The following is a 24296-nucleotide window of genomic DNA, read 5'->3' on the forward strand; positions in this document are numbered from 1 at the left end:
TACAATATATATGGCTTTACTCCCAAACCACTGCAAAATTTGAGCATTTATGAAACGTAACACGTTGTATTAGCAGTTTGTAACTCTGGGCAACTTTGTTCCCAGAGGAAAGTCAGCAATGTCAGGACACATTTTCAGTTGTCACATTTGGGATAGGAAACTACTACTGGCACCTAGTGGATAGAGGACAGGGATGCCAACAAATATTCTACGATGCACACTACCAGCCAACCTCTAAGATAAAAAATTATCTATACAGTAAGTCAAAAGCATAGCTATTGCAAAAGCCTGCATTAGATGGAGAGTTTTAGTTTTGGGTATTTAGCATTTATTTGTGAATCAATAACTGATACCAAAAGCAGTAATATTCTAGCAACTTTAAAGCTTTACTATGGTCATTCTTTCTACAAGGGAAATACTAAAATTGCTTTATATCAAGCATTTTAATATTTTTATCATAGCAAAAATGTGACAAGTCTATAACCAAAATGAGTAGATAAGAGGAAGTATATATTAAAAATCAGATTTTCAGCTCAGTAAACTCTATATCTTGCTTTTATACTGTCTTTAATTTTAAATTAGATAGGAAATACACCATAAGAAACCGTTATCAGCTACAATCATGTATGAGCAGCTTAGTGATTTCACATGTTGTTCTATCACAGAGGACTACCCACTAGATTAATTTTCAGGGAATATTTAATACTATACCAGCACTTGTACAATCCAAATGTTACCACTGTAATTGTTCAAATCCTACATAGTAAGCAAAAAAAAAAAAAAAAAAGTATTTTCCTCCCTAGCAAGAAATATAATTCCATATTCATGCAGAAAATATAATTTCCATCTCATACAATTTTTCATTACAAATTGTATATTAGTAAGCTACTGATTATACATTATTTAGTGTATAAGTTCAAAATGCTTTTGTAATATTAAAGACAAATTAAATTTTAGTGACTAAAATACTATTATGTAGCTTATTTCAGAAGGATGTGAACACTTCAGGGTATTTTTTAAGCTGTTGTCCAGAAAATAAAGGTAGATTTGTAACTTGATATAGAATCCTATTTTAGATTCTAAAAAACAAACCTTCAAGTGTTGCTTATGGACCTATTTCTTCACCCCATTTCAGAGTCCCCTCTGCATAGTTCATTTCTTTATCACACACCCACTTTCTCTCCTTTCCTGACGGAAGGTCACTGGACACCAACTTCAACTTCATCACTCTTGCTGATTCCATTTCATTTCATCTCTCCAACATCTGCTCTTTGCCCTTCCCTTCCCTTCTTTTGTGAAAATAGTTGTCTTCTGGCTGGGAAATCAATTAGAACTTCTTGGGTTTACTTTGTGTTTTAAGCTCCTCTCAACAGTTCACATGACTGATGGATTTTCAGCAGCTACCTCTTTATCTCCAGAAATATATTTGGCTGACATCCAGGTGGAGAGGTTTTCCAGAAGCTTGCTTGTTCATCATCCTATCACCATTAACTGCATTGATGTACACGGACTCTCACCATATATACAGTCTGGTGCAAGGATCAGTGATAAAAGAAATGGTGAAAGAGATGGATATAAGATTATAACAATAAAAGACAGAACATGCACAATGACACCACTGCTGATGAGTAGTTTAGGTAGTCCAAGAACCAGAAAAATGGGGACAACTTCATGAAAAGAGTAATATTAAACCGAGCATCAAATGAAATCTAAAGCTGCCTAGTAGAGGTGGAAATATAATTAAACAGAATGATGAATGAAAAAGGGAAAACTACAGAATTTTAAGAAATGAGCAAGATATGTTTGACTATGAGAAAAAACATAGCAAGTCAAAGGTTCAGTATAGACTGTGAAAGAGATCAAATAACTGGTCAAGCTGTGTAGACTTTGACTCACAAGCAGCAAACAGTCACTGAAAGGATAGAATATCAATCTAAGAGAAAAAGAGATTTGAACTTAAGCAGGCAAGTACTTCCAGGCTTTGGCAACAAGATGCCATGGATAGTTTATTGGGACCACAAGCTCAAATGGATATATTCGGTTCAGTTTCCCTGGAACAACAAAAACCCTGGAGCTATTATTTAGCTAAAGCCACCAGAACAATAGAATAAACTACTTTATAGTGTTAAAAAATAGAGTTATACTGTATGCAAATAGTTGAAAGAAAATACATCTCCAAACTCATTTGTGGAGACACAATAATTTAAAGTATAAAATGATATTTTAAAAACATGTACCCTATATTTGGAACCAAAAAAATCAATAAAGTGAAGTGAAATCACAGTAAATAAACCCAAAAACTAGATCTCACTTTAATTAGTATAAGACAACTAGTCGATATATATTCATCAAAATCTACTGATGAAGGATGGAAATTATAACCTACCCTCCAAACAGAACCTCTTTTCAGCTTTTAAAAAGACTTTCCTCCCAAACATGTTTACCATGTATGTATGTAAAATCAATTAATTTCCTGAATAAGAGCTGATTGTTACAAATATATGTCCCAAAGTAAATGCTGAGTGTATTCTTTAGGTTTGTTTTTAACTCAGGGTAACAGTTGTCTAGAACTTGTGAACAATGACCTCATTCTTAAGTGGACAAGAATGCAGAAAAGCATTTTTCCAAATTAACCATCTGGTTCCTCGGGAAAGGGTAATATTTCATTATGTGCCTGTGACTCAAAAACACACAGATAGAAAAGACATAGATATGTATATAAAGTACACAAAGTGGTATTTAAGGAGGATCATACTTAGTCCCTCATTAATAATCACTCTGAAACTATGACAAGCAGTTGTAATTATACACTGTTAATTTTATTAAATACAGCATGAATATAATTAATACCATCCCAAGAAACTAGGTGGTCCAATAATTTTGAACATTTTTTTTTTTTTTACCTCTGGAAAACTGATCAGGAAATCTGGCTAACATCCCAAATAAACTCAGAGAAATTAACTGGATGGTCTTCAACGAGTTTCTGTAGTCTTGTATATACACCAAAACCACATACTCTAAATAAATTAATTGTGTTGGTATTGTTCGGAGGCCCCATAGCAGTGTTTACAATGTTATTTCACTGTACTTCACTGTGTTCAACTTCAAAAAATGAAAAAATCCTTTATCTTTAAAGCAAAATATGTGTCAAAATCAGGATAAAATAACCCCATTTTGAATGAGTCTTACCATGTTCCAATGACTTAATTTGTTCTGTTTCTTTCATTTCTGCTCTCCTTATTTCATTTGCTATTTTTGATGTTTTGTTTAACTAGTATGTCATACACTGGATCTAGTTAGGTCTTTAAGAAAAAGCACAGATCCATATACTCACTGGACACAACTTTGAGGGCATCAGTCAAAATAAACTAGGTATCACAGATAGCCTCAACAAAGCCAAAGTATGCCCTACACTCAGGAAAACAAATGTGGCTCAGTTATATCCTGCTGGTCATTGGTGGTTACACAGAACAATAATCAAATTATGTGCTCCAGGAAACAGGAAGGAATAGATAAGCAAATACACGAAAATCCTCTATAGCCCCTTTTTGTTGCAAATATAAGATAATCGTTCTTTAAGAACTTCATTTCTTTTATTATATGAATGAAAAATGGGTTAAAAAGACCCATGCATGTAGGAGTAAATGTGATGTAAGGAAACATTAAATACTACATATAATCTTCTACTGCGTTTTACTTTAAGAAGAAAAAGCTAACATAATCTTTTTATAGATATAACTGATTTTTGTCATTTCTGGCTCAAGTTTTCTATCAGTTCATTTTGCTCTTAGGACAAAATATAAGTAATAATAACAGCAGCACTAGTAGTAGTAGTAGTAGTAGTAGTAGTAGTAGTAGTAGTAGTAACCTTCATAGAGCCTGTCCCCATGTCACAACACTTCACCTCCACTTCAATCACAGGAGTCTTATTTGAGCCCACTCAACAAAGCTCTTTGAATGCCTTTTACACACTATTCCTCCCAGTTTTCTTTCTGCTAATTCCTGATTACACTTACAAGGTTTAACTAAATGTCCTTTTTTTTTTTTTTATCCACGAATTACTATATTCAACTTTAAAAGTTACATGACAAGACATCTACAGGCTTGATAGAAGCACGAACTCTTCTCACTGTAGCATTCCAGCTGTTCCCTCTTTAAATCTCAAGCCGAATTCATAGGTTTCAGGATGATTTGAAGGTTATTTAGGTAATTTGGTGGGGACAGGTGACTTGGGGACCCTACCCTTCCGCCATCATGCCCCGCCTCCTCAATGTCCTATCTTCTAAGAGATTCTAGCTCACTAACCTCCTTCTGCAACCTAACTGATTTTCTGGGACTTTCTCACACATTAGCATACTTTACTTTTTGCTTAGAATAGTTATCACCATTTGTAACTAAACATCTTTTTGTATTCACTTACTGTGTTATCCCCCACTGGACAGTATGTTCCAGATAACCCTTGAAGAAACCATACTTGTTTAGTTCAACTCTCTATATCCAGTGACTCAACCTTGACACTCATGTATTATTTAGTAAGTAAATTAGGTGATTAAAGACTAATGAAGAATCCATATCTTCTACTTATACATCCCTTACTACTTAGCACAGTATATACATCATTAACTATTATCATCATTTGTTGAGCTAGAAAACAAGAAGAGACTCTTCCATTACTGTCTCATGTATATCTGAAGAGTTCTATCTTTAAAGTAGGTATGGTCTATGAAATACTTCAGACTCCTTAAGAGATCAAAGAAGGAATGTAATAAGCCTGATAATAAAGCTTTCAAATTCAAGTATGAGTGAAATTTTCATGTGTATGGAGGGTGGGAAGGGTGTCCCTTACTTAGTTCTTTATTTTACTTTGTAATCAACCTCTTTCATGTATTTGGTGTGCATCATTAGAGTTTAGATATTCAGTTCACCCCCTTAAGTGTGTTTCAAAATACTGATAACTACACCAAGCATATTCAATATCTTCCCATAGTCTCAATGAGAATCATTTTTTTCTTTTCATGCCAATAAAACAATCTTCCCATTGTGTACTGAGCAGCTCTACACCTGCGTTGCTCTGCCCAATAGGTGTCTGGATTTCAATATTGGTGACTTCAGCCATTTTGTGTGTTATTTTCAAAGTGAGACAAAAGCTCTGAGAGGTAATAAATAAATAAATAAATAAATAAATAAATAAGAAAATGTGGTGTTTTGTGTTTCTAAGTTATGGACTGAACAATGACAAGATAGATTTGCCTTTTTGGGGCAGAAAAATATATAAAACTAAGTAATTTCTTTTTTCTTTTTTTTTTTTTTTAAACTAAGTAATTTCTTACCCAAGGGGACTTCTTCCTAACTTTAAGTATAAACTCTGTTAAACATCTGCTGTTTGGTTCTTTTACCTTTTCTTAGAAGAATATTAAGTACAAGCCATAATAAATCAATTAGCACCTGCACTCATTAGTTGTATGATCTCACGCCAACCATTAAACCACAGAGCTTTTCTATTTCTATTTATAAAATAAAGGGGGTAGATTATTTTAAAGAATTAAGGTACAGGGCAGCCCGGGTGGCTCAGCGGTTTAGCACCGCCTTCAGCCCAGGGCGTGATCCTGGAGGCCCGGGATCGAGTCCCACATCAGGCTCCCTGCATGGAGCCTGCTTCTCCCTCTGCCTGTGTCTCTATGCCTCTCTCTCTCTCTGTGTGTCTCTCATTAATAAAAAATAAAATAAAAATTTAAAAAAAAAAGAAGTAAGGTACATAGCACAGTCTCTGGCACATAAAAGGCACTCTAATTATGTAGTGTTGTGGCTGTTTGAGAGAAAACATTTTGCTAAGTCTTTCTGTGGATTAACAGTTTTTAGGCAAATTTAGAAGCCAGGATAGATTTTGCATGTATGAATCACATCTTCCAAGTCAACCAAGATTCTATAAAATTACAGGACACACAAAGTTAATTTTTTAATTCTACATTAATTCTTAGATTTAAATTAAGAGGTTCTTAAGAAAAAGTGGTACTTTTTTTTTTTTTTTTAAGATTTATTTATTTATTTGAGAGAGCGTGCACTAGAAGGAAGGGCAGAGGGAGAAAGAAGCTCAAGCAAACTGCATCCTGAGCATGGAGCCTGACCTAGGTTGTGATCTCACTACCTGTGAGCTCATGACCTCACACTTAAAAGACTGCCACCCAGGCACCCCATCAGTGGACTTCTCTTTTTTGAACATTAGCATTTATTTTATAAATGATATCCATAACTTCAAATCAAGCCTAATTCTTTAAAGTTCTAAAGTTATCATGTATGTTTATAGATCAATTAGATACTTAAAATTCAGAGAGAAATTTAAGTGCTTAAAAATTAGAAATATCAAGCAGAGTGCATATAAAGAATAAAAGGAAAAAGATTCTCAGAAGATACTTGTTTTAATCTTCAAGTCACCGTAGATCTCTCCATAAAAATAGTAAAAGAAAAAAATTTCAAAACCAAAATCTGTAGATATTATCATCAGAATGCCATTATTAGTGGGTAGGGATAAACTGCCAGCAACTATAAAGACCTCCATCATTTAAGATACTGTACAGTCCAAACTGGAGGGGAAAAAAGGAGTCCAAAGAAAGTAGTACAAAATTATCATCAGGTACTCTCTTGATAGGTCAGCAGGCCATTCTGGAAAGAACAGCAAAAACTGAAAGAGGCCTTCCAACTCAAAGTTGAAAACAAATGAGGCACATGAAGGTTTTTACTCTGCTGGGGATTAGTAGGAGTCTGGGCCCAAACTGAGAAAGCATCTTCTAAGTCAAAGCATCCACCAGAAAAGTCTAAATTGATAGAGATGAATTAGGAGTTTTAGAGAAGATCCAGGTAAAGGAGAAAGGTAGCAGAGATGAAAGCTTAGAAAGAGCATGGCCATATCTTCCATCCTCTCCTAAATAAGTGAATAAGAAGCACATAACATTAAGCTTTAAAAATTATTGACTCACCCTTTTCTCCTAAAAATCATATTTAAAAAAACAACAACAACAACAACACTCTTACTTAAAAAGTAGCAACAAGGGAAGACCTCAAATCTTGTAAGAAATAAAAGAATAGGATGTCCAGGTGGCTTAGTCAGTTAAGTACCCAACTCTTGATTTCAGCTCAAGTCATGATCTCAGAGATTGTGAGGCATAGCCCCACATCAGGCCCTGCACTGACCATAGGACCTGCTTAAGATTCTCTCTCTCTACCTCTGCCCCTCCAACCCCATCCCCTAGCTCTTGTGGGCATGCACACTCAAACAAATAGCCAAATAATGCCCCTACAGGCAATACACACGCGCACATATGAAAGACACTCACAAAACAAGTGAAAGATGCAATTCCAACGTTTATTTAAAAAAAAAAAACAATAGTTTATTCATGAGAGGCATACAGAGAGAGGCAAGACATAGTTAGAGGAAGAAGCAGATCCCCTGTGGAGAGCCTGATGTGGAACTCAATCCCAGGACCCTGGGATCATGACCTGAGCCAAAGGCAAACACCCAACCACTGAGCCACCCAGGTGCCCCACTAACCCAACATTTAATAATAAGCTAAAACAAAATTAAAGAACTATACAAGTCAGACTCAGAATATAAATCAGAAACAAGGTGATTAGAACAAGAAATTAGGAAAATGAGAAAATGTTTCAGAAATGAAGGGTAAATTAGGAAGAATAGCAAAGAAAATAAGTATCACAGATAATACCTGAAGAGAAGTATATAATCTGAAACATGAAAAGCTTAAATTAAAAAAAATTTTTTTAAAAATTAAAAATAAAAAATAATTTTTTTTAAACCAAGAGAAAGTAATACCTATAAGGATGGGCAAACAAATAGGAATATTGTTCAAAGAAAACTAAAGCAATGGAATGGAAAAATAAACAATAATGCCATGACAATTTCATGAAATAAAAAGATGTGAAATTATACTATAAAGGAACACATTGTGTACATAGGAATATTAACCCAAAAGGGCCAACACTAAGAAAATCTAGTACAACTGGACTTTTAAAGAAAAAAATTTCACTCAGTACCCAGGTAAAGAGACCAGATTTTAACCACACTTCATCCAAACACCTCATGAAATTAAGACAATCCAGTCATATTTAAGATGTTCAAGAAGAAAGGTTTGAACCAATGTTTTCACTGAGTCAAAATCAAACTTGTACATTTTTAGCCACAGAATAATTTTATTCACATGCAAGAACTTAGAATAATGTGCCAAGGAACCCTCCCACCTGGGAAATCTCCTGGAACATTAGTTTCAGAGAAACAAAATGACCTGCAAAATATCAACATAAGTCTTCTTAAAATTAAAGAACTATTTACTTACAGATCCTAAGAATAAATGATTGTTTTGAAGGAAACAATATAATATGTAATCACATATGAATGAGAGAGAATATAAAAAAGGTTTGCTGCCATTTTATAGATGTTACCTGTTAGTTAATGAAACGACACTGAAGGCAGAGGTAGGAGGAAGATGACACTAGTTATTTTCCATACTGCCCAGAAGACAAACCCAGTAGACAAGAGCCAAAAGACTTTAATATTAATAAATAGGTAATTCACAAGAATACTTATATAGTCATCAAGGGAGGACAGAAGAAAAATCTTTATAAATGCAAAACAATATCCATTATACAGACACTGATAAACAGTGTAAGGAACAAACCATAAACTTCTTTTTTTTTTTTTTTTTTTTTTTTTTTTTTTATAACTGACACATCGATTTGTGTCACAGGTGCTATTGTTAGGACAAAGCTAAGCTGGATATTTATTTATTTATTTTTTTGTTAACTTTTATTTATTTATGATAGTCACAGAGAGAGAGAGAGAGGCAGAGACATAGGCAGAGGGAGAAGCAGGCTCCATGCACTGGGAGCCCGACGTGGGATTCGATCCTGGGTCTCCAGGATCGCGCCCTGGGCCAAAGGCAGGCGCTAAACCGCTGCGCCACCCAGGGATCCCACAAACCATAAACTTCTAAAAACTAGTTACCCAGAGAAGAGGGAGGCAACAGGGTACAGAAGACAGAGACAAAAGTTAGAATTTTTCTAGTATAATTTGCTTTGTAGATTTGATTTTGATAAAAGTTCATATAAAATTATAAAACAAATTCCTTTTAAAAAAGCAATATCTAAAAAATAAGTCAAATGATTTTGTGTATCTAGATAGTGCCATTATCAGTTAGAAGTACTATTCCAAATGACTGGAAAATACATTTGATTGTACATCATCAATAGGATATACCCTAGAGACAGTAGAGGAAAGAATACCTTACATTATTTTCAGGAATCAATTACAATGAAATAAAGCAAATGTGTTATTTTGGAATTATGTAAAAAAAATTCTGTTTCACCACTAGAGACAGGTGACAGAGATAAAACACTTTTAAAAAATCCTGCAACCCCAATTCTAATATCAATTGGAAACATCAATAAGAATTCAGGATGTGTTTTATTTTTAACAAATGCAGGAAACTGTGTTTCCAACCTCTGTTCAACAAACTAAAAACTGGAAACAATGACTAGTTTAGCAGCAGCCATCCAGAGAACTGGTTGGTTCCAGGTATGGTCAGGAAATGAGTCAAGAGGTCAAGATGAATATAGAATATCATGTCACACCAGAGAGCAGGAAAGTTATCAGACTATTAGCATAATGAGAAAAGGATTCAAGCTAACTTGAAGAGGCTTCTTACAAACGGTCAAAACTGGACCATTTGAGTATTAGTAAAACTATGACTGCTATGGATTGAATCATATCAAATATATTTTAAAACCATGACTCTATCTATAACCTTTAAGAAACCCCATTGATACCCTCTAGAGCAGAAAACACAATTCCACATTCTTGAATTTTACTGTGTATCATTTTGCAACTTTTATTTAATAATGGCTCTAGCCACTGAAATACAAAAGACCAGATTTACATACTTCCTGGGAGAAGTACATATCAGCTATGAAAAAAATCTTTTTTTTTTCAGTCCAAATCTGAACAAACCTCTGTATCTTACTATTAATTTCCAAGATATATAGGAGACCAGCAGACTTGTTAAGTGAAACCACAAGGTTGTAATGAGTAAAACCCACACTCTGGGCATTTCTAAAGGACAATTTATTCCATTTAAAATTTTAAAAAAAGAGAGAGATAAAAAATGTAGATTAAAAAACAGACATACAAACTCATGATTATTTGCAGACAATTTTGAAAGAGAATGAAAAGTACACTGAAAGATACAATGTTTCAAACAAACGGGAAACAGAAAGAATATACAGCAGGACTGGAGAAAAGTGAACAACTGCTGGACATCTGAAGATACTAAGTATATTGTGGAGTGTAATTATTATTATTATTACAGTTTAAAAGACAAACTTTTTTGTGCATTTACATATTGAGGTATTTATAGATGAAGTAATAGGATATCTAAAATTTTCTTCAGAATGATGAGGGGTAATTGAGAGGCTGTTGGTTTTGGATAGTTAGCTCCTTTAGTCTATCACTGATTTGAGAACTATTCGAATATTTCTGATCAACTCCGTCATTTGTCATATAGATTACCTGATAAACTCAAGTACTAAGGACTAGTTTTCATATAAATTAGGTTGTGCCTCCATTGATTTAACTAAAAAATTATAGTGTGGTTGGATAATGACTGCTAATAGAGAAGAATCAGACTTCACATATCACAAGAAGCTAGGATGGCCATCGTGATGGGTATTTTCTAACTTAGTAACAAATATATGTTTGCGGCAGACAACTTCTAAAAGAGACCCACCAACAATTTTACCACCTCTTAGTATTTACAATCTCACATAATCCCCTCCTCTTGCATCTGGTTTGGATATATTGACTTGCTTTGAATGAAGAGAATAAGACACAAGCAATGGGGTGTTACTTGTAAAATCAAATTACAAGAAGAAAACTGTGCCTTCAGTCCTGAATGCCATGCTGTGAGGCAGCTCAGTGAATAAATCCACATAGAAAGGTTTGCCAACAACTACTTGCATAAATTCGGGAGCAGATCCATTTGCACTTGGATGATTCAGGTGAGACTGTGGCCTTACCTACAGAGAACAGCTTGACTATAATCAAATTATAGACTGTGAATCAAAGCCAACTGGCTGTCCTGTGCCTAGACTTCCGTCTCACAAAACTGTGACATGGTGAATTTTTATTATTTAAGGTCACTAACTTGGGGATAATTAGCTGTGCAGAATGCATAGAGCAATACAAAATACAATGCTCAAGTTAGTAATAACAAGTCATCGTCATTTATCCATTAGTTTATATAACATTCAATAAATCTCCCTCACATATCAAGACTGCAGTAAGCTCTGGGAAGACTTCAGATCCCTCAGTTGAGAGATATTAAGATAAAACTCAAGTGTTTTGGAATTTTACTTGCTTCGGGGGTGTGATAGAAAATAGGTGAAAGATTACACCAGGTTTAGGGAACTAGGCAAACCATATACTTGTCAGAGGCTGAAACCTTAGCAGATGGAGGACAACTGCTTCCAACAAGAATTTGTGAAATGTGGAATATTACCAACACTTAAGTTTGAGGATCTGAGAAACTTCTAATTGAATTTATAATTCTGAAACACAAGCTAGTGAATAATTAAACACACAGGGCTAGAGAATAATTTTATCTCTAGCGAGTAGACGATATATGAAGCAATCAGCACAGCTTCCCATTCACCTATGTAGAGAATCCTAAAAAGTATGAACAGTATCCCATACACAAAAATAAGAGGAAGCCACAAACAAAAAAAGGAGCTTAAGAAAAACAAGATGTTACAAAATGGGATGAGATTCCTTCTGGAAGAAAGCATTAGACAAAAGGGTCAAGTGCTACCCTCCATCAATGTAAGGACTGCTCAAAGGGTCACTGAGGACCTTGCTGAGAGCAGTTCCTGCAGAAGGTGGGGCTGGAAATCAGGCTGCAATGAAATGAGGAATGAGCAGTTAAACTATTCTAATCAAGGCTGGCTTCTGGGTAACTTGAGTTAAGAGGAGCTATGTTTTGTTTCAATTAATGGAAGGAACGTGAAGACACTAGGATGTTCATGGCAATGGGCGAAGTGGAGGGAGGGGAATCAGAAGAGCAAACAATCTTAAGAGCATGGCCACAGATGCAGGACTCTTCAGAGGCCCGGTGCCAAGAAGACAAGGATGTTGCCATGTGGGAGTGTGTAATTATGCTCCAGAGACAAGACCGTGTCTAACAACAGGGGTAAAGATAGTGGGATTGGACTACCATTTCTCAAATGAGGGAAATTTTGCCCCATCTAGGCAAACAACATCTAGGCAACATTTACTAATAACTAGAGATGTTTTGGTTGCTACAACGAGAGGCATCTGATGAGTTTTGGCCAAAGATCCTGCTAAACAGTGTACAATGCACAAGATAGACTCTCACAACAAAGAATTATCTAGCTCAAAATGCCAACAGTGAGGTTAGAAAACTGGGGTTCAATATTTGAGGAAAGTGCAGAAGGTTTAGAATAGTTATAGAGGAGGATTGGAGACTTGACTATACAAGAGAATAAGACACAAGTGGAGACCAGTATTTTTTAATGGCAACAATCTGCACTGCTGTATAATTTTCTCCGGTGGTATTGAGTCAAGGCTTAGAGAAGTGAAAACTTAGACTAATACATGGATGGAATTTTAACCAAAGGTGTACATTTGAAGGACAAGGGAATTGAGGATATTGGTAGAAGATCTATGATCCAAAGAAAGGCTAGAACATGGTATTGAAACTAGGCAAGGAAGGGTATGAAACAAAATGTAGCTGAAAGAAAGGAAGAATATGGGGGCCCTGGAGTTTCCTATAAAATTCAAATATGCGCAAGAGTAACTTAGCAAAAGATATGGATTGACAAAACACTGTGGTCAGAACTTAAGGAATAGCCTTAGTACTTATTTTTTCAGCACAGTTAAGATGATAGCAATATATGAAGACTGGACCTGATGGGGAGGTAGATGAAGGTCATTGGATTGGAAATGAAAAAGATAAGGATCTGAGAGGCCAAACTGATGAATAAATCACACAAGGCCAGCAATGTACCATTGTGTGTATCCCCATTTCATGTCGCTTCATTGCTAAACAGATACAGGAAAAAAAAGAATAAGTATTGTAATAATTGTAATCAAAAGAACTTACACAGGGTCTAATACTAGAAAAACCAATAAAGGAATTAGTCACACGGAATACAACAGCTGGATACTCAATAAGAGCATAAAATCCCAGCTCTCTAAACTTAAGGTTGATCAATGACCAGAGTTCCACTAATATTCTTTCAGTGTCTCATCTCAGTGACTTCTGCATTGACTAGATAAAGAGTAAATGAGAACCTCGCACAGGGCTGTCTGCTCAGTGAGGACACTGCTTCTCCCTCTCCTCCCTGCTCATCTTCTATCTTTATTATCTCTAATAAATAATTTTTTTAAAAAACAGATTACTCAACAGCAAGACTATTTCTGAGGTAAAAGGGTGCTTCAGTGTGTCAGACAATGGAAAGTTATCAATAATTAAATATTCTGCAAGATGCAGCAGTGAAATTGGGGAAAGGAATTTAGGAACAGATTCTTCACAGGTTAACGTGAGGTAAAAAGCAGAGCAAGGTGATAAAATTTCCAAGGATGAAGGGAGAATGTTCAGAAAGCCAATGAAGAGAAGCAACACAGGAAAGTAGATTGCAGTACAACCTTTCTATCTAAGAGATAGCCGATATGGTGCTCATTTTCTTTCAGCTTTGCGTTGGTGCTCCAAGTGCTACTGGTAGAATTTGGCACTGAGTGCCATTAATAACACCTGGAGGAGCTGGTTAAAAATCTGGATTCTAGAACTAATATCAGACTACTATTAACAAGGTTTTTACATATTCCAGGGCTCTATGCTCTTAACATTTGGTATATCTATTCAGGACTAAAGTTTGGGAACTAGTAGTATTCATTACTTAATACACTTTTTCTCATCATCAAATTTAATTATTATAGTTCATTTTCACCAAAAATTTACAGGCCAGATGCTTTCCTAAGTACTTTAAATTTTAGTCGAATTTAGGGCAGCCCAGGTGGCTCAGCAGTTTGGCGCCGCCTTCAGCCCAGGACATGATCCTGGAGTCCCAGGATTGAGTCCCACGTCGGGCTCCCTGCATGGAGCCTGCTTCTCCCTCTGCCTGTGTCTCTGCCTCTCTGTGTGTGTGTGTGTCTCTCATGAATAAATAAATAAAATCTTTAAAAAAAATTTTTAGTCAAATTTAAACTTTAAATTCAACCTTTAAAGTTATTTTATTCAACTCTCTTAATGACTTTACAAAGCAGATGTTATTGGCATTTTCAATTTAAGATAAGGAAGTTAGGCAATAAAGCTTACATCTGAGTACAGACAGTCCTAACAGGGTCCATTTCCCTTCTAAGTGTGCCATCATGTTAAAATTAACTAAAATGAACTTTTTACTTTGGCTTTTAATTATAATTTGATCATGTATATTGTTAAAAGATCATCACATGTTTACCATAAGCCCAGATAGATGGTTATACATTTTAATTGAAACAGGGAAATTACTTAGGGTTAAATCATTTTGTCAAACAAAACATTTCAAGACAAAAAGTTGTCATAGAAGTAAATAATGGAAGTCATTAGTGGTAAAAGTTACAAATAGTTCCTATGGACCTCCTCACACTTAATATTACTTCTTTCATTTCCTTATCCCGATTAGGTACAAATTTAAGAAGTTCATCAGCTCAAAAACAGAGAACAAAGGGAACTCAACTCTTATATGTCATGAAACTCAATCTTTGAATACTTACATTTAGTTCATTTTTTAGTATTTCTTCAAGATGATGTCCCACATGATTCTCCTCTTTTGTGTCCATAACTATGCAAATGTGTTGTGAAATTCTTTCTGAGATAAAAAGGAAAAAAATATTGTTTCAAAGAGAAAAATAGAACAAAGCCCTAGCATTCTAAGACTGAGGCTTACCTGCTGTTCGTAAATGTTGAACTACAAAGGTTTTACTTTCAGGCCAGTGAAATAACTTGGAATTCACACTGGTAAGTCCTTCACTTGTTATTACCCAAATCAAAAAAGGTATGTATTCAACCCTGTGTAGGTGGCTAACCAGAACGTTGTGTAAGCAACAGAAATAAGCTATCTTAGGATACATTTGAAAAGGACTAACTGAAAGTAACAGCTATTTGGCTTGACAATTCAATCCTCCTACATTCACCAGGGGTCTCCTAGAATCTGATAAAATTCCATCTCTCACTCAGATCCCCTCTTCAGGCTAGAAAGTTTAACCTGTGTGCAGCTCATGGTGCCACCTAGTACCCTGGGTGAGTATAGCAGTTTCTTGGCTTTCTTCTCAATTTGGTCAATTGAATACAATTAAGTTCCTGCCTGTTTAAATGTTACCACAAGTGAAAAGAGCTAAACCAATTTTCTTCAAATTTGTTAGACCTCTCTGACATGATCTGATTCAAAAATAGAAGCCATATGACATAAAAATGTTCATCTTTGTTAAGCCTTGATGCACACCCAAAAAAATATGCTGTCCTCCTCTACAGTAGACAATCTAAGACACTAAGAAATAGCTATACTGCTGCCAATTAAAAAGACATAGCATGTTATCATGTCAGAAAATTTTTAAAGGCCTAATTTTAAACAAGAAACCTCAATCAAGTTAGTTTATCATTTAACCCAGGAGCTTCTTACATGGACAGATCTATATTATTTGGTGTACATAAACATTAATACAGTGATAGTTTATCATTTTTCTAAGCCAATCTGGGGACAATAGACCCATTAAAACATTAACAATATCACCAACTCTTAGTACTACCTCCTTCCCTCTTATCAAGAATATTATACGGTGCTGGAGCTGTATGTTCTATTAGTACCAATCTTCACTATGACCCTTCATAATTTTCTGAACCCATATAATAGATTCCAGAAATGTGAGTTCACAGAAAGGAATTCTTTTCATGATTACTCTTGCTGAGGATTAATTAATTTTATTAACATTTTCAAAGAAAACCTTTGATTTTTTTTGTATGTTTATTTTCTAGTTCTTGGATTTCTACTACCCAATATTTTCTTCCTTCTACTATCTTTGGATTTAGTTTGCTATTTTCTTGAAAAAGATGCTCATATTGTTTAGTTCCAGCTTTTCCTTTATTCTTATATTTAAATTTTCCCTTAATTCACCTTAGCTTTATTTCAAACATTGTGATTTTTTCATTAAATTATTTTCAGTTTAGGGGACTTCATTCACTTTCATTGTAAACATTTTGTAATTTCTACTATAATTTCTCAGTTATTTCTCATGAAGTTCTTATGGATTACATAAGCATTTTTTGCTTGCTGTACAATAAATTACCATAAATTTAGCAAACACCTACTAACTAGTTCCAAACTCTGTATGTCAGCAAGAAAAACATGTATGGACATGATAAAGCAAAGGAAACAATATGTAAACAATGGGTGAACTAATGTATCTAGGTTTAAGACAGATGGAAGTGTACTATTCTTTCATCTTTTGTTTCAAAGTACACTAAACATTTAGTACACTAAAATAAATATTCTACTCCCTAACACAAATAAGGTACAATTAAAAAAACATGAATGTGTGTGTGTGTGCGTGTGTATAAACAATATATAGTTTATACAGCATAAAGTAGGAGGTCTTCCAAGTTATTTTTTAAACAATATTTTAAATATTGGAGGTGGTGAATGTGTTAATCTTACTGTGGTAATCACTTTACAATATATACATATATCAAATCATTACAGTTCATACCCTAAACCTGCATGTTATATGTAAATTATACCTCAATGAAGCTGGATAAAAAATAAATTCACCTCTCTATTCAGTGATGATCAACTGAAAAAACATAAAAGTCTATATTGAAGGCAATTTAACAATAAAGAAGGTCAATCTTTTATCATGGTGATTTCTATTCTGTCTGCCAATGTCTTTAATACCCAGTTATTTATACTCCACAATCGTCCAATGTCCACGCCACTATGTCCTTTACCCTAATAATATAAAATCCCCCACCTGTCCAGTGTCATTCACAGTCTACACCAGGTTGAATCTTCATCAGTTCCCCAATTCAATGGTTCTCAACGCCAGTTGCACAAAGTCAACTGAGGTTTTGTTTTGCTTTTATATGTTTCCAATATATACTCTTGAAACCCACCCATCAAGATTCTTGCCCTTTTTGAAGCTCCAAAAGTGATTGAGATATTCAGTCACACTGAAAACCTTTGTTTATTCATTGCATTGATTTTCTGTAATGCGAGGCGTATAAAAGTCTTCTCTTTAAAAAGAAACATGTTGATTGCCTACTATAGCTGATTAATCCCCCCAAAATGGTGTGACTCTTTTCGAGTTTCTTTTGGAGTAATTCTGCAATTTAATCTTCTCCATACTATAGCAATTGGAGGGTGCTGAGAAAAAAGCATTGTTAGTCAATTGCCTTTGAGATTTCTAATGTCCAACCAACTATTTTAAAAAACCCAAATTCACTCAATTCTTACTCTGTTCTGCATGGCTCACTGGAGTTCAGTTTAACCATTTCTTGCCCAATTTTACAAAGGCAATATAAGAAAAGACATGCAATGTTCATCAATTACAGAAAAAGGCAAGTCCTGGACATTTAATGATGTTTATTAAATTACTGAGCCCCAGGATGCCTGGGTGGCTTATTTTTTTTTTCAAGATTTTATTTATTTATTCATGAGAGACACAGAGAGAAAGAGAGGCAGAGACACAGGCAGAGGGAGAAGCAGGCTCCATGCAGGGAGCCAGACGTGGGACTCGATCCAGGGTCTCCAGGATCACGCCCTGGACTGAAGGTGGTGCTAAACTGCTGAGCCACTGGGGCTGCCCCTGGGTGGCTTATGGGTTGAACAAGTGTCTTTGGCTCGGGGCATGATCCCAGGGTCCTGGGATCGAGTTCCACAGAGAGCCTGCTTCTCCCTCTATGTCTTTGTCTCTGTGTCTCTCATGAGTAAATAAAATCTTAATAAAAACTTACTGAGCCCATGCAATTTTTTTTAATGTTACAGGAATCCAATTCAATATCCAAAAAATTCCATAAGTAATATATTCATACTTTAACAATATTTTACATGTGTGAACCATACAGAGACTAAAAATCAATTTTTTTAAAAGATTTTATTCATTTATTCATGAGAGACACAGAGAGAGAGAGAGGCAGAGACACAGGCAGAAGGAGAAGCAGGCTCCATGCAAGGAGCCCGATGTGGGTCTCAATCCTGGGACTCCAGGATCAAGCCCTCGGCCAAAGGCAGGCACCAAACCACTGAGCCACACAGGGATCCCCTGAAAATCAATTTATGTAGAGCCAAACTATCTACACCAAATTTATAAATATAAAAGAAATGAAGGAAACATGGAATAAAAGAGCCAACATTGAGATTTTGATGAGGGTTAATTAATATACCTGAAGTTACATATAGTGCCTGCTACAAGTAAATCCCAAGTGTTCACATAATAATTGCTGCTATGATTACATGAATTCAACAGAAATACAAATTAAAATTCTTTTTATCTACTCAAGATATGACCCATCTCTAACTTCAAATACTCCCTGTGGTCTTAATTATTTCAGAATTTGTTAAAAAGGGCTGGGGGAGGGGCAGCACCTGGGTGGCTCAAGAGTTAAGCATCAGATTCTTGGTTTTGGCTCAGGTCATAATCTGAGAGTCCCAGAATCAAGCCCTAAATCTGCGGGCCCCCTGCTATCAGTAGGGAATCTGCTTCTCCTTCTCCCTCTCCCCCACCCACCCTGGCTCATGCTCTCATTCTCAAATAAATAAAATCTTTTAAAAAAAAATCTCAATTTGTCCCACTAACCCTTTTCAAATTTCAAAGTTTCACACAAAATGCAGTAATTACATAAAAGAGTGAAGTACACATCTTGAGGAACAGTCCTGTTTTCTTCCCTGAATTTCTTTGAAACTAAAATGGATACCTTCTGATTGTTCATATATTAATTTATCCATTACATCTGGGTTGAAGCATCTCATGTGATTTCTACTAATAATCCCCAAATATACAGTGACATAACTGGGAATGTTAATGTACTTAAGACCTTCACCAACAGAAGACAACAGAAATGCCTATACTTGTGCCATGAAGGTGGAAACCCCAAATGGGAAAGAATGTAGCTAGAGAAGCAGGGTTCAAATAAATTGAACCACAATTCTACACTTATACTAGTATCCCACAACACAGAAAAAAAATCTAATATTTAAAAATCATTTTTTATGAAGCACAAAACTTTCCAAATATGATGAATATTTATTATTTCTCAAAGCAAAGAATTTAACAACTTCCTTCAGGTTAATAATGAAATTGACAGGAACAAAAGCCTTTAGAATTGTTAATCTGTTGTTCTCTAATTATTAATAAAGCACTTCTTAGAAATGTTGTGTTAAAACACAACAATAGCATGGGGGAGGACCATAAAGTTATTTTTCTTCCCGGAATCCTAAAAACTCTACCACAAGAATCCAGTTGTTCTCTCCCCAAAAGAGACCATAAAGATAAATTAGAAAAACACTGGAGTTAAATTTAGATAATACCTGAACCTGTCAACTTTATTACTAATATTAACTTCTTAGTTTTAGTTGTCACACTTTTTTATACAGTATCTTTTTTCAATCTTCCTAAGAGGATGATTATCACATATGAAGTATTTTAATATCTGAACCTGTAGGGTACACTCCCCACCCCCCCAAAAAAATAACTTCTTTAACACATATTCTCTGATTTATACTGAATAACTATTTACATATAGCATCTAGGTGTCACACAGATCAACACGACTTAATAGAAAATTCTAATGGAACATGACCTTTAGTCTACAGATTAGTATTAAAAAGCTGTAAGCATTAATTAATAAGCCCAAGTTTTTCAGTTAATATCTCATCCCATGTATGGGAATTTTTCAAGAGTCAGAGTATGTATATAATTGCCAGCAGTAATTATGCCAAAAATAATGTACAATTTGATTTTACTTTATTGGCTAGGCTGATTAATTTTATATGTCAACTTGACTGAGCAATGGGGTGGTTCAGATAATTAGTCAAACTTAATTTGGGTGTTTCTGTGAGGGTATTTTTAGATGTGGTTTGCATTTAAATTGGTAAACTAAGTAAAACCGATTTCCCCACCTAATGTGGATGGGCATCATGTAATCAACTGAAGACCCGAATAGAACAAAAGTTTGACAGGCCAGGAGTGAGAGAGGAACCTCCTGCTTAATGGTCTTCGAACCAAAACATTGGCTTTTCCTGGTTCTACAGCAGCTTGCCAGCTTTAGGGCTTAAACTGTGACACTGGCTTTGTAGATTTTGGACTTGCCAACCTCCATAATCCATAACCACATGAGCCAATTTGTGTGTGTGTGTGTGTGTGTGTTATGTTTGTTCTACTTTGGAGAACCCTGACAAATACATTAACAAGTAAGCTTAAGACATCTTCAACAGATAACTAATAATTTCCAAGTCTTCATTATAGAATTCCTACATCCTTTTGTCCTATAAAAGGCAATAAATGAACACCCACACCTTGGGCAACACATCTTACTCTTCAGCCAAATTATACCACCTACATTTCTCTAGATGTATCTTGATCTTTGGACTAATGTACGTGTTCCCCCTACCTGCAATGCCATTTCATGTCCTTGTCTAATTCTCCAAAAAGGTCTATCTGAAGCATTATCTGCTTTAATGGCTATAGGCTAGTATTTTAGATGGATTTGGTAGGGGGATGGGAGCAGAAGGAAGGGGGGGAAAAAAGAATAGGGAGATAACAAACTAGGGAGACTTTCTAGAAATCACAATATCCTCATATCTCCAAACGCATAATTCTGATACTTAAAGTTATCTCTCTGAAACACATATAAGCACACAGTCAGGATTTTCCCCATACCCAGGTATGAATCGCTATATTACTGAATCTTAGTGGTCCAAAGGAAAGGCCCTCCAGTGTCAAGTTTCAGAAATGAAAATTTACACATACCTTGGCTCTAATAAACCTATCCACAAAGCTGATGCTCAGGTAGTACACAGCAAGAGTCATGGGAATCCTTATAGGCAGGAATCATTTTGGTAGTCAGTGTATTTATTCTGATTAATCTGTACTCATGCCATCATAAGCAGTTTTTTGTTTTCTTTTTTTCTTTTTTTTTTTTTTAATTTATTCACGAGAGACACAGAGAGAGAGGCAGAGACACAGGCAGAGGGAGAAGCAGGCTCCATGCAGGGAGCCTGACGTAGAACTCGATCCCGGGACTCCAGGATCATGCCCTGGGCTGAAGGCAGGCACTAAACCACTGAGCCATCCAAGTATGAGGGTATTTTTAGATGTGGTTTGCATTTAAACAGGTAAATTAAGTAAAACTGATTTCCCTATCTAATGTGGATGGGCATCACATAAACTACTATCCTAAGTAGGTTTAATATTGTTTTTGCCTTTCACCACAGTGGAGATTTTTATACATTATGTCTCTTAATAATCATAACAAGTAGGAATTATTCTCCCCATTTTATAGATTGGGCAACTTGCTGGCTTTATAGCTTCAAAGTCACAGAGCCATGAAATTGTAAACTCTAGCTTTCAAACTTAAATCTATGTAAAGTTAGTATCCTAAAGGGTAATTTCTCCCTTTCAAATTATTCTGCATTTTTATTTTACTTTTATTAAAATTTTTACTTTGTATTTTATCATTTACTAGTTTTTCTCTCACACAAATCATTAACTCCTAAACTCAGTAAACTAGAATTTACTCACTTACTCACCAAACCCCCAGGTTTTAACACAGGGCACAAACAAGAAATTATTGAACACTACTTATCAGTTTCCAGGCTTTGTGCTAGGATCATGACTAAGACAAATTGTTATGGGCTGAATTTTGTCCCCACCAAAGTATGGGAATTCTAACACTGAATATCCTCAGAATGTGACTTTATTTGAAGATACGGACTTTCAGAGGTAAAATAAGGTTAAAATGAAGACAATTAGAGCAGTCCCCCTAAGCTGAAATGACTGGTGTATTTATATGAAGGCAAATAAAACTAATAAGAGAAAAATTATCAAAGTCAAATCATATGGGGGCACTTGGGTGGCTAACTGGTTGAGCGTCTGCTCTGGGCATGATCCCAGGGTCCTGGGATCAGGTCCTGCATTGGGCTCCCCAAAGGAAGCCTGCTTCTCCCTCTGCCTATATCTTTGCCTCTCTCTCCAAGTCTCTCATGAATAAAAATCTTTAGAAAAAAAAGTCAAACCCTGAGTAAAACTTTTATAAAAAACAAAGAACAGGAACACACTTCTAAAATTAATGAATGCATGACAGACAGACGTGCCTACCAAACCAGTTAAAATTATAATCAACTATTTCACAAGCCAAAAACCATTAATGTAATGAAACCAAACATAAAAAAACTATGTGATTTAGAACTTCAAAAACTCATAAATTAGGTGGTGGCAGTTAGGAATTTAAAAGACTATTTCAGAAATGAGAACTATACAGATATGAGACAGGTACAAAATTTTTAAAAAGACGGGATAAAGATTCAATATAAGAGGACAAATATTGAACTTTGGTAAAGATGATCCAACAAACATAATAGGAATCCATGAAGAAGAAAATACTGAAATTTTTATTTATATACACACACATTCAAGCTTGTCACGGATATAAGTACCTCCAAATATTTACCAATAAAAACCAGTAAAGTTATTAGACTTAAAAATCATTACTGTAGTCATCTAGATGAAAAATATAGAGATCATAAAGGTAATGAGATAATCATCAGAATTTATTCAATAAAAATACCATAGTTATTCAAGGAAAAAAATTACAAGCTGAGATTTTATATTCAGCAATTGACTTTCAAGTATAAAGCACACAGTTATCAATGTGAATGAAGAAGATGATTTTCCTATATTTCCTAAGGAATGTACTAGAGCTCAAGTCCTCAGACAACCAAAGACAAGAGAGAGAGAGAGAGAGAGAGAGAGAGAGAGAGAGAGAGAGAGAGAGATGGAATGACTGAGGGACAACATAAAACAGTTACTTCAGAACCATAAGTAAATAAGGTCTAAAATTAATGAACACAGTATATAAAGGTTGCATAATCTGAAAATATAGAGTATAGACAAGAAAATGCAGTAAGAGTGAATGGAATATGTAAAAAAATGCAATTCTTTCAAAAATAGTCTTGGTTGATAGTATCGATACTTTGAGACCTAGAGAGTATGCAGTTGAATACAATATCTGAATTACTGTAGAATATTCTAATTCTGTTAATTCCTCTATCTTTGAGAACTCTATGGGGTGGAAGATACAATATTGAATTGGAATTATCAGTATAAATTTATGAGGCATTTCACCTTCATGTAAACACACAACAAAAATACTTAAAGTTTATAGGACGACACAATGCATTCAGTTGAATACTGAACAAGGAAAATGAGCATTTACCTTTCTATGTAAGCTGTACGATGGGTAAACTGTAGATGAGCAGTGTTTGTGAAAGTGCCTCAACTAATGTATGAAAACCAATTAAGCAAATTAAAATATCACGATTTTGCAAACACTTGCCATAAATTAATAAATCTAGGCACTGAGTATCAATGGTTGCTATCAGAAAATAAAAGATAACCAGACATTTGGTGTCTCCTAATTAAAAACTCACACCACCTCTTTTCTTACCAGAGATGAAACTAAATCTGAGTAAGCTTCTAGAGCCAGCTGTCACTTTGTAGAAGACAGAAAAATACACAGAAATATGCATAATTGCACCAAGCAAGAATATACACTCATCAAAATTCAAAATAGGGAAAAAGCTACAGATCAAATAGGTTGGGTTCAGCAAGAGATAAATTACAACCAAAATAAGAGGATGGGGAACCTGTAGGGTGAGATTTAAAAAGCCATTAAAAAAAAAAAAAAAAACACCAAAATCACAACTAAACCATAGCATCTATAGCATCTAGAAATGTAAATCTGAGTGATTCAGTTCAGAAGAAATGAGGAAATTCCTGTAAAATCTTGGTAGCTACTACTTTTGAGGATGGAACAGGTTGTAACTACATAAAAGTGTAAGAAAAAGCCTCTGCTTCGAGGGGCAAAATTCTATTCTTAATCTGGGTGATGTTACACAGATATGCACATTACTCTTCAAGCTACAGATCTGGTTTGGATTTCTGTTATTTGTGGTTTGACAGCAAAACG

The 24296-nt window shown here is 35.1% G+C and overlaps 1 protein-coding gene across 1 annotated transcript in view; it reads right to left on the reverse strand.

Moving 5' to 3' along the window:
• CRPPA (CDP-L-ribitol pyrophosphorylase A) overlaps positions 1–24296 on the reverse strand; it is a 291595-nt gene that overhangs the window by 147296 nt on the left and 120003 nt on the right. Inside the window, exon 6 of the mRNA XM_041728219.1 lies at positions 14834–14928. Within this exon, the coding sequence (XP_041584153.1) occupies positions 14834–14928 (95 nt within the window). The remainder of the gene's footprint in view (positions 1–14833; positions 14929–24296) is intronic.

The sequence above is a fragment of the Vulpes lagopus genome, chromosome 13, assembly GCF_018345385.1.
Source record: "Vulpes lagopus strain Blue_001 chromosome 13, ASM1834538v1, whole genome shotgun sequence".
NCBI classification, from domain to species: domain Eukaryota; kingdom Metazoa; phylum Chordata; class Mammalia; order Carnivora; family Canidae; genus Vulpes; species Vulpes lagopus.